Source organism: Rissa tridactyla, chromosome Z (genome assembly GCF_028500815.1).
Source record: "Rissa tridactyla isolate bRisTri1 chromosome Z, bRisTri1.patW.cur.20221130, whole genome shotgun sequence".
In the NCBI taxonomy this organism is placed as follows: Eukaryota; Metazoa; Chordata; class Aves; order Charadriiformes; family Laridae; genus Rissa; species Rissa tridactyla.
In genome coordinates, this window is record NC_071497.1 from 63,909,142 (window position 1) to 63,921,642 (window position 12,501).

General features: G+C 35.7%; 1 protein-coding gene across 2 annotated transcripts in view; it reads left to right on the top strand.

Moving 5' to 3' along the window:
- ADAMTS6 (ADAM metallopeptidase with thrombospondin type 1 motif 6) overlaps positions 1–12,501 on the top strand; it is a 153,890-nt gene that overhangs the window by 59,358 nt on the left and 82,031 nt on the right. For both annotated transcript variants that reach the window (XM_054186912.1, XM_054186911.1), the window contains one exon: positions 2,915–3,020. In XM_054186912.1, coding sequence (XP_054042887.1) covers positions 2,915–3,020 — 106 coding nt within the window. The remainder of the gene's footprint in view (positions 1–2,914; positions 3,021–12,501) is intronic.

A 12,501-nucleotide genomic window follows, 5' to 3' on the forward strand; every position in this document is an offset into this window, starting at 1 on the left:
GAGAGCTATTGTTCTTTCCATAAATAAGTTTGTCACCAAAAGTTATTTACTAGATTATATTTATTATGTTTAATAGTTCTTTAATATATGAAAAAAACATTTTTGAAAGACTCATGTAACATTTATTTTACTTTTTTTTTTTCAATTTGCATCCTTTTGTAGGCCTCTTTCTCAGAAGTAATTAAAGATACAGTTCTAATTCGTATAGTTCAGATTATTAATACTTTTCTCAGTCAGAGCTCATAATTGTGTTTGCTTTGTCTTTCTGTGTACTACTGTATCCTTTGATAGGCTTAATTCATGTTAATTTTTTTACAAGTCCTGCTCAAGTCAGCACAATGCTTCTGGCACAGGGATATGGTTTACATGGGGAAAGGTACCAGAATTTTGCCTGCTGTAAATGTAAATGGTATACACGGCATGTTTTGGTAAAAGGCAACTGATGATGATGAATTTCTAGATGTAACTGATTTTCTTTGACATCTGTGTGGAGGAGACAAAACTGAAGAGACTGTCTGTATTGATTCTTAAAAGAAGAAAGTTTGAAAGAATGTACATTTGCATATGAGCTATTTGATATTTTTACGTGATATTTTTAACACAGATCATTAGTGTACTAGTTCTTAACTGTATCAGACTTTGGCATAAAAGCAAATTCTGCTTCATTTGAATCCAGCATAACAATGGATAGAGTCTGGTAAACATTTTACTAAACAAAAGGCTTGATTTAAATTTTTTTTTAAAAATAAAAATCACATATTGTATCAGTTCCAACTCAGTCTTGTAGGACCCTTGGCAACACAACCGTGACGATGTATTTGCATTATAGGCATTGAATTGAGAGGCAAGGCCCTGTGGCCCTCTTCTGCAAGGCATTTAGCATGCTTAAGTCCCACTTAAGCTAACTGAAGTTAAGCATATATTTAAGGAGTCTGTGAACAAAAGTCTCAGAGAGATCTCAAAAGGTCAAAAGAAACCTGAATCATTGGTATTCTAGGAAGAAACAGAAGTAAAAGATTTCATATGGCATAGACATCTCTCTCCTATTCCAGGTTCCCAAACCAGGGAATCTTTCATGGAATCTCTTAGAAAAGATAGATCTCAAATGTCTTTGCAGCACATCTGTAGCTCCAGTGAAGGACAAGTCCTTTTTTAAATCTGAGACATAGACTGAGTTCTTGACTTGCTCTCTGTCACTTTCTGCAAGAATGGTATGGAATTACATTAATCTGGCCCTGTAAGTCACTGAAGCAAGTGCTCAGTTATAAGATCTGAAGATAAAGATGGCTTAATTTGCTCAAAGGTGGTGGGCTTTGCAGGAGAGCATGACACTTGGTATACAAGTATTGCCATGTTGTCTTCAGAATGTCATAGTCAATTAGAATAGCATAGGTTAACTGTAATTACTGTATTTTCTACAGGTTGCACACTGCAAAAAATATACAGATTTTTCTCCATGGATAATCTTTTTTTCTTCTGATGTTTTATCCTCTCCTCAGTGTCTACAAAGATGATTTATTCATAGCACTAGCGCTGTTTTGATGCAAATTCTACAGACACAAATTGTCACCTTTTCCCCATGTCATTTTGGCTATCAGAGTAGTTTTGGTGTGTGCAAACTACATTTGCTTTGGAGAAAACGAAGTCAGAACACATACTCCCCAAATGCTCCATATGTGCCTACAGGAGACGTTAGGGTCTAAATTGCTACATGGGCTGTGTTTGCACAATATTGTGTAATGTTTTTCCACATAAGAAAGCTTTAAACCACATGTGTAGTGAATACGTACAGCCTACAGGATTAGACTGGTCCAAAGTAGAGTGTCCAACCCACCTACAAAGTTATGTGAGGAGCCTCAGTATCAGTGCTTCACTCTGCTGACCCAGTCCCTGCTCCAAATTACTTGCTGATGTGGACACAATCAGGAAGCACTTGTTGCTGTGCTACTTGCTTGCTGTTAGTCCAAACAGAGTAGTTTGAAGTGCCTGCTGATATAAAGACCATGATTTCTCTCTTCCCCTCTCCCTGCCCCATTCCCCCCATTCCCCAGACAAAGTTACGCTTTTCCAGTCATTTTTTTGTTATAGTGTAGTTAACTGAGCAGGTAATTTCCTTAAGGAAAGGATTACTGCTTCTTTCAGATAAGAAACTCTAGGGAGGAATACATTAAATAAATCCGATGTTTAGAGCTTTCTCTAGTGGCACTAAATTATTACTGCAGTATGTTGTGTGATAGTCTGTTGCTGAAGAATGTGTAAGGTACGGAAGAGCCATAGTCTGTAAACGCCAGTGGCTTTCTCTCTCTAAAGAAAGTTTTTAAAAGTGCTGGTAATATAATAAGGTTTTAATTCCAGAAGATGATGGGTGATAAATGGAAAAGGCTTCCATGGTTAAATGAATGCTTGTTATTAACATGTCTCCTCTCTCTTCATTGATGCATTCAGTTTTGTTTTTTTAATTTTTTTAACGTACCATGTGGGGCTTTTCATAGCTAAAAAAGTTGCTTGTATGTTTTTATGAACCCACTAAACTTAAACAGATTTCTTTAGAAAAATAATGTGGATACATTTTGCTTTCTTCAGGCTCAAGAATGTTAAAATAGAAATGCTTTCTTGAATTCCCTCTCCTGGCTCAAGTTACTAGGTGGTCCCAAGTTACCAGAAGTAAAATTTATAAATCTAACCCCTAGTCTAGACATTTTCCAGCACTGACTGTAGTTCAAAAAATATTAATGTCTAGCCGGCAAAGTGAAATTCCCCCCAGTGATTTTGCAAATGACTAGAAAGTTAACCTTTTGCCAACTGCTCCTTCTGTGCATAGAGGTTATTAAAAAGAATCCAGGCATTTATAACTAGGGCTTTTAAGACTGAAACACCTTGGCATGACCCTTTGTGTCTCCTTCTGTTTATTCAGGCTTGGCCTCTGTGGCTGGAATGTGTGAGCCTGAAAGGAGCTGCAGCATTAATGAAGACATTGGCCTAGGTTCAGCTTTTACCATTGCACATGAGATTGGTCACAAGTGAGTGAGTTTTAAAAAAAAAAGAATACGTTTTAATGTATCACCTTTTTAATATTAGCTTAATAATAGATTTATTTTTTTCCTGCATGGCCTGACCATCTCTATTCCAGTGCTCCATGTTTCTGTATGTAGTATTCATGAGTGGCAGTACATTTTATTTAGTATATATTACCAAGGGCTTTAAATTTAGAACTGAAGACTCACTGTTTACCCTTTGATTTCAGATTGCAGTTAAATCTGTGCTTTTGAGATTTGGCTTGCAGCCTTCCTACTCTGTTTCATATTTTTAAATATTTGGCTTTGAAAATTTTCTTTTTTTCCCCCCTCTTACTTTTGCCTACCTTTCTATATGAAACAAAAGCAGTTAAAAGGTAATTTTTTTGGTTTTTGTTATTTTGTCTTAAATATAGTTCAAACTATTTTCATTAAAACATTGATTCTGTTGTCAATATATATACACTTTTAGTCATCTTTCACTCAAGCGTGAAGTATATAAAACAGTCATAGAGCAGTCATAGCATCACTCCTTACATTTTAAGCATCGGCATATCATTTTAAAGAACATGATGTTATGAAACTGATAAAATCTGAGTAGAGCTTGGTCTGGAAATATTTCGGGTCTTCCTTTAAAAGACAGCATTACTAGTACATTGTGATGACTCTAAAAAGACCAGGCATCTTCTATTATCAAGAGGTTTCCTTCTTTGTTTACATGGGTTGACCAACACTGAGTTATGGATGACATGTTTTTTCAATCGTTAGCTGATGCAACTGCTAAAAGTTCCAATGCAGACTGAAATGGAAGCTATCAATCTGCTGATCAAAAAACAGGAGTTGGAAGTAAACAGTTATTTCCAGCCCACCTATCATGCGAGCTAATCACTGGGCAAGTACGATCTCATTTATATTACGTACAAAAAAACCACTGTAGTTGCACTGAAGTAGATGAATTTTAGAATCCAAAAGCAATTGTATAAAATCTGGACGAAAATAATTTAAACCACATTTAATTCTCCTCATCTTCATTTCCTTCCTCCTTTTCTTTCACTTGCATGAGTTGAAAACAGTAGGGTGAAAGAAAATACATTTCCACTGTTGAGGAAAGAGCTCTTCCAAATCACTTATAGTCTGAAATTCTTGTTAATAACACCTCTTCTAGTAATAGATGGCCTTGCTGTGAATTTGTTACATGTTTAAGAAGAAAAACAATCTTCCAATACCATATCTTCATTCTAATCCATATGTTATGGAAATACATATTTTACTCAGGTTATTCCACAGATACATGAAAATAATTTAAATATATGCAGCTATTTTGTCGTACAAAGCTGGCATGATGACAAGAATTGATTTGGAGAGCTTAGACTTTGGTTAGAATCCTAGAAAAACAATATAGTGATAGCGTGTATCCTGTGATCACAGGAATTTTTTTAACCATCTGTGTTTTCTACATTCCATATCTTTTGGCTTCTTATATGTAAGGTCTTTTAATATTCTGAAAACATGTCTCTTTAAAGCTTTCACCTCATCCTGTAGCTGGCATGACATGTCAAATGCTGGTTTGAAAAGAAAGTAGAAATCATATTCCTATAGCTTTTATCCAATGCACAGTGATTAAAGAAAGTTGCAGTGCAAGCCTGGTGTTAGAAATGAACATGCCACGTAATTACCTTCAGTAAAGTTGGGAACAGTATTTATGCAAAAAATCTTCAAGGTTTATAATGTTTTGTGCTATCCACACATTGCCTCCCACACTGTGACTGAATGCCTTTACAACTAAATCAAGGAAGTTGTTATTTCCTCTCAACTTCCTGCTTCCTAGTACCTACTAGAAGGTACTTGCACATGTGAGTAGTCATTTTGGCGAGCCTTATAAACTTTTTTCTTTGGCTGTACTGTGATTATTGCTTTTCTCTTCAGACATACATGGGAAATAGGAAATTGGCTTCATTGTCAAATGAAAAATAGAAGCATTTAAGAGAAATGTCTGCACTATATATATATAACATGCAACAAAAATGCACGCAATTAAATTAGAATGGGAGGATTGCACTTTGAAATATCATGTTTCTATTCATTGTGTAGTTGCCACGGAATACTGAGGTTTTTTAAAAAAATATTGAACTAAGGACTAAAATTCTTTTGTGATTAAAAGAAAATGGTAATGATAATACATGTATTTTGATAGATTATCCACAGTTTCTCCAAAATTGGATAAGATTCACTGATGGGAGTATAGCTCAAATTGTTTTCAGTTTCTAGTAGTTTATTAAATTATAGAGTGATGAGAAGTCATTAGATGATTCAGACTGACTTTCTGTATATCACAGTGTATTACATTTATCTCATTTAAACTTGTTTTGATCCAACTAACTTCCATTTCATTGAAGAATATTATCCAGAAAAGCACTTAATCTTCAAGACTTAAAGAGACTGAGAGTGTGAGTGTGATTATTATTGTCAGTCATACTTTCTGTTAAATATTTATAAGTATTTTTTAAAATATTTTTTTGGCTTCCATTCCTTACCACTTGTCGTATTTTGATGTGTATAACCCAGTTTTGGTCCAGATAAGCTGTGTGCCGTTGAGATTCATAACCAGCTGTTTTTATTGAAAATGACCGTACACTGTGATTAACTCAGTGTTTCTTTCTTGAGGGTATAAAGAATTGTGTTAGACTAACAGTTTGTTTCTCCCTATGCATGGTTCTGAGAACAACCTTGTATTACTCTTAATACTTCTGTGAATCAGATAAAATTCAGAGCGGGCCCTTTAGCCTTCAGAACAGTGTCTCTAGACATTTGATTTGCAATGCTTGACATACCGAATGCTTACTTTCCTACCATTAAATATTTCACACCAAAGAAATGCTTAAGATTTCTGGTAAGCTTACTTTCCTACCATTAAACATTTCACGCCGAAGAAATGCTTAAGATTTCTGGTAAGCAAAAATCACAACCAGTGACTTCTTATGGCAGGAGTGAGAATTGAGTTTGTATCCCATCCCCTTCATTGCTAAGCAAAGTTTGACTTTTTCTTCTTGGTGAGGAAAGGCACTATTTGCAGGCTTGAATATGCTCTTACGCTCAGACAAGTTGAAAGATCCTGTCCCATTTTGTTTCCCTACCAGCTGAGTTAGGTGGCTTTCTGCTCTATGCTTTTTCATTTGGATACTTTCTGAAATGCTTAGCTTGCCCCATGTGTGCTGTACAGGATGCTTAGTTGAACTAGTAAGGAATTCCAGTTTCCATTGAAAGGGGTATATCCCTAAAAGAAAGGTATTGTGCCATTCATTGTTGCAGTCTTACGGAGTTATCTGAGATCTGGAAACTAAATAACAAAGTGAAAAAGAACAAATGAAATAAAAGGGCCGGGGGGGGGGGAGAAGGAAGTGTCAAAATGTCTAGGCTTCGAACAGAGCTGCCCATAAAACTTGGAGTAAGAAAAGAATTTACTAATGGCATACAGCTATTGAGGCTTGTACAGAAGGAGCAGGGAGAAAAGGCTGGTGGCTAAAGTAATTTCTGAAAAGTCAGAATTGTCTGATGTACAGAAGATGTAATGAATTGAAATTCAGAGGAGTTAGGCAGTCATATTGTGATGAAGAAAAGGTGTAAGAAATAATAAAAATATAGATAGATTATAGTCTAATGGAGTATTATTGTCTTCAAGATGAAGAACAACAACAGTATTTTCAAGCATGTTAGTTCATACAGCTGAGTTTAGCACTTTCAAAGTCTTTTTTTAGTCTGTATGCAAAGTAGAAAAATAGCAGAAATAGCCCTCGTCTGATAGGAGAAAGTTGGTCTTCACTGCTGGAGTCGAAATTTCTGATCTAGGAAATCCTAGACTACTTTCATAAGTTGGTTGTCTTTTCCTCATTCTTCAGCGATCAGTGAGCTTCATGTTTGATTAGCTGCATCGTAGGACCTGAGTTTGAGTGAGATGTTTTCTAGAAGAAATCTGTGTCAAGGAATATATGTGCTGTATAACTAGAAGGAAAATACTCCAATCTGAGGCAATAGGGACACATATACCAAACTTCAAAATAGCTTTCAAAAATAGTTGAAACACAACCAGGATGTATTGTACTAACACCATCTCCTGTCAGCTCTCCCATGAATAGATCTGCAGTTAATGTTGTCATCATTGTTTTATCCATGGCGATTATGTCTTCCATCTTCAACTATAGCAGGGCCGACAGACTGTCTCAAATCTACAGCGTATGAACACCTCAACACCAGCCAGAACAAGTTAAAACCTGTCCCTGCTAGATGCCTAGGGTCCTGCTAGATGTCTGGGATTGACTGAGAATGATGCCTTGAATTTTCAGGGACAGTTTAAGTAATTTTTTTCAGTTAAAAAAAAAAGCAACCCAAAATATGTCCACTTTTTGGCTGGACAAGCCACATAAGACCATACCTAGTCATATTCTTGCTCTTTTGCCCCCCTCTCCCCTCCCCCAGTCTTTTGTGTTAAAGAAACAATGTTTTATGTCTGGCTTTGTAATATTGCCAGTATAAAAGCATGCAACTTCTATAAATAGTCTTCTTTGGGACTCCAATTTTAATGATATTTTGTGCATATAAAATGAAATGTCACAAACATAAGGTTAGAAAAGCAATTCTGGTTTCTGTGACATTTATATTTACAGTATGAGAAAGGCTTGTGTCTGCACATCTGCGAAATACTATTTGAAGTTTAGAATTTACAATACTAAAATAATTTATCTAACATTAAAGCATTCTAATCAAGGAAAAGGCATGTAATAACACTTCACAGGTCTTAAAAAAAATGTAAGAGGAATAAATGGGGGCGAAGAGGAAGGTTATCATAACCTTAAGGGCATAATGAATTTCCAAAGGAAAACAGAGCTCAGAAGTTTGCTTCCTGATTAGAGCCAATACTTTCCACTTTGACCTACAGTGTAGAGACCTGATGCATTCATACTCTGTCGTTGTGTAGCATACAAACCTTACTTGATGTTACTGTTGTGGCGTGAAAGCTGATAGCTATAGCAATGTAAACCAGGAGACGTTTCTCCTCTATTTTTTCTAATATTCCCATAGAAGTCTGTCATTTCCCCCCGTAAGAAAGTTCAGGTTTCTGAATAGGCTGTATTTTTTTAGTAAATTAGAATTTGCTATGCTTTTAAGGACTTCATATGTTATTTAATACTAAATTATGCTAATATATAAAAATTGTATTTGATGGGGTGTTTGATCATCAGCCATAACTCAGAGGAGAATGACGCTTCGGAAGTAAATGGGGAAAATGCTATGATAAAAATATGCTAAAATTATATTTAATTTCATGGCAGCTTTGCTAGTTATAAAGCTACCATTATTCAATTAGTTTGTTTCCCGGGTTTTCAGGGAAGAAATATGTTTTAGCAAAGTCAAAGATGTAAATCCTGCATTACTTCAGAATAAAGGATTAGGGATGCTCCAAACCATATAATGATCTCTAAATGCAGGATATCAGCAGTTAAGGTTAAAATCCACTTTAAGACATGGAAATAGGAAGTAAAGTAGCTAATGAACCTTGATTCCTCCCTTGAGGGGAACAATGCAATGTCAGGTAGTTTCAATAAATGCTATCAATGTTTGTGATCCTCAATTAAAATAAATTGATTTTTCAAGAGCATACTTTTTTATTCTTTTTTCTTTTTTTTTGTAATGTCATTTAAAGGTGAGTTGCAGTTTGCGTGCTATGATGAAGCTATAACTAATACTTTTATAACATTGGCTAGAAATATATGCAGAGCTACATAGAAAGAGGAGAACTTTCTCTTATGACATATATGGGGGAATATAGTTAAAAAAGTAAAGAAAAAGTACTGACCTTCTATTACTATAAAACCATAAAACATGACGATTGTTTCTTCTCCAAAAACTTAGCATAACATCATGTCAGTTGCCAAATATTTCACTTCTAGTAGACAAGAGAATAATTAAGAAAATTGTCATGTATGTTCACACAGAAATTGAGTTTTGTTACCTGTAGTTCATAGCTCTGATATCGTAGGGAAAAAAATATATCTTTTATTCTTTCATAGTAGATTATGTTCACATTTGTGCACTTTTTGTTGCACAAAATAATGCTGAAACATGCTAGTTTTCCCCTTCTTCCCTCCTTGTACATGTTGTAATGTCACTAAGAAAAGGAAATTCAAAGTTGTGGTAACATTTAGAGATAAAGGAAAGCTGACAGTTTTCTTATTTTTTCAATGTGGTCTGTAAATAGACATTCTAAACTATATGAAATACGTATATAGATTTAAATTACACCTTTTTAATAACTAATAAGTACAACATAGTACAAAAAATAAATGAATACAAAGTTTATGAAAAAGTTGGTGTCTAATAAAATAAACTGGCATTTTTTACAAGCTTATTATAATTCACCCTTTAGGTCTTCTAACACATGACTACTTGTTCAAGCATGCCTTCCATCTTCTCATTGTAGTAGAGATTTACTGTTAGAAATTTTTGAAGTATTCTTCACTGGTGCACTTCGTGACACCTCCCTGCCCTTTGCTTCATTCTCCATAAATGTTGTGAGAACGTGTCTAACTGACATGCTGAGTCACTGGAGGAAGTTTTGGCAATGTACCTGGGTCAAGATACTTAGCTCTAAAATGACCCGTTTCACTCTTTGTATGTATGTTTATTATTATATACTATATAATTAGTATAGTAAGACTTCTTAAGGTTAAAGTTTCTTTTCTCTCTTAGGAAGAAAGGCTTATTTTTCCTAAACAGTTACATGTAGTTACGGAGCTGGAAATCAGCCTCAGATAAAGGACAATAATGTCAAGTGCTTGATTTTACAGTATTTTTCTTGCTTGTGTTCCTGAACTTTGTTGCCCCACCTGACTCAAGATTCTCAGTCTCTGGTATGCTTCTTCCTTATGCTGTTAACCAAGTGGCAGAGCAAAGTAAGAGCCACTCTGCTTTAAAAGAATTAGGTCAAATTCATGAATTGATAAGCGATTAAAAAATTAACATAGCCTGTTGTATTTAGAGGAAGGAAGCATCAGCGTTCTCTGCAGTTCTGAGACCCTAAGAAAGCTAGGAAATGGTTTGATGTGCAGATCAGTAGTACTACAGTTGGAAAGCAGAGATAATGGATTGTTAATGAGAAAAAGTGGTTCACTAGAGTAGCACATTTTGATAAATTTTTCAGTGCTATAAAAGTACATGGTGTACAGTACTGAGGAGCATTCAGGGTAGTTTGGATATGTCTTCTCTAAATCTTAAGCGTTTGGATAATAAATCAGGATGGAACCATCCTGGCTGTCTCACAAAAATAACTGCTGTCATTTTAGATACATCAGCAATGTGTTTTGGCAATCATAACCATCATAGTTAAGAACCACCTAACAAATCAGTAACCCCATCTTAAATACAAATGAAATTGTAGGGAGCTGCAGTATTGTTCCCTCGCAAGATAAAGGAAGGGTGAAAGAGACGTTTGTATTCCCATCATTCTCTTTCCTTATACTTCAGGATCTCTGGTTATCTATTGCTGTTTTATTCAGCGCAGCTGAGACTAGTTAGTCTTCCCTGTGATTTCTGAGGTCAGATCTTAAGTTGGATGTGTATTACAAATAATTACCTCAGATAACTTTTTCAGATATAAGGAAGAAAGAATCTGTTCCATTACAGATGTTAGTAAATGAAATGTGCACAGAACACTAGTCAGATGTGCTGATGCCTTAGTATTTTTTAAGTATACAAACTATAAAGAAATTGCAGGATTTTAAAGTTTTAAAGAATTTATGTTTTTTAAGTTCTTAGTGTTGCTGCTTTACACGGTTCTTAAATGTAATGTAGGTTCTCCCTTGGGAAGAGAAGCCATAATGCTGGAAAAAAGAGAGTTGCTGCATTTCCCTCCCAATGTATATATTTATATTGAAGACTGATCATAATAATTAACACTGGTCTGAAAGTTTCATTATAATATGTGCATTGCTCAGACGAGTTGTTTTTGAAGCTGCATTTTTACATGTGAGGGGTATTCTTCATTTGATAATATAATAATCTAGGGTGCTAGTCAGACCTTTCCCATGTGTAATATAGTATATGGCTTTCTGCATTTATGAGATACCATACACTGAACTAGATACGTGCAGACATTGCCACAGACTAGGTATTCTATAGTGAAACATCCCATAGGCAAGGAGGTGATGCTTTTTTGATGGTGAAGTCCTTCCCCAGCCTGTAGGAAACATCCATCATGTTTGGATGTGCCTTTTCTTATGTCCATGCAATGAATGGGGTTTGGGAGGAATGGTTAGCTGTACCTTGTGCTTGTAGGCTGTTATGATCAGCCGAAGAGGTGAAACAGTACCCAGTGTATTGAAGTTCAGAGTCTATTTTTGTACCACATTCTGGAGCAATATGATCAGATGAATGTAACACCACTATCACTATTTGCAGTGAAGAAAGTGGCATGAACTGGTATGAAGTGGTATTGTCTGTAGATAAATGGCCAGCCTCTTGTGTGCCACTATTTGTATCTCCTGGCAGTCAGTCCTAAAAGTTTATAGGAAATCAAAATGGAGTGCCGTAACACACTTGTATTCCTGAACAATGAGTAAGAAATCAGGGAGTCAGTCTTCTTAGCATTTGAAATACAGAAGGCTCCAAAGACTGATCTCTTTGTATGATATACACCAAGAAGTGACACTTGCGCTGCTGTGTATGTGCAAAGCTCAGTTTTGGCATTGCCGTTAACTACTTCTCTGTCTAATGGTCAGGGAGGCTCCTGAGTGTCACTGTCTGCCCCTCTGATTTCATAAGCCTTGTGCCATGTTTGTGAAGAAGGAAGAAATTTGACCAAAGGTTAATTAAAGAAAGAAGTTTTTCCCTCCAAGTGATTGAATGGAAATTAATCAAAGGCAGACTAAGAAAATGTAGTTTTAGAAAAGCGTGTACTGTTAAGAAATACTCTGTTCAGGTGCTTCATTTATGTCAGGCCAGTCAGGTATATGTTGTTGATTGTTTAGGAATAACAGTAGTAATTTAACTAAAGATGATCTGTAATGAAAGTCTTTTCAAATAGATGGTCTGTGTATTTACTTCCAGTTTTAATTTGATGCTTATGTTGATGATCTGTAGCTCCAAGGGTGTATTTCATTCTAAGACATAAGGATTCCTTTGCCATATATCTTTTTCCAGAGTCATATCACCTTTGCTGAAAGTTAATTTGGCCAAGTGCCACCCAGAGGTTTCTTACTGTATTTTCTGCTGATTTTTAGGCCTCTTGATTCTGACATTCCATGATAAAGCAGAGCTCTAACAGAACGGCTCCAGGTCACTCTGTGAGTGGATACAGAGAGGGAGTGTGCATACAACGTGGCCCAGGGAATTGCAAAACCCCTGTTCTGCTTGAATTATCATTGGCTGCTGTGTGCCTATACTATACCTGTTCTCTGTTTGTCCTTGTTTACTAATCCAAGTGTTGGTGCCACAA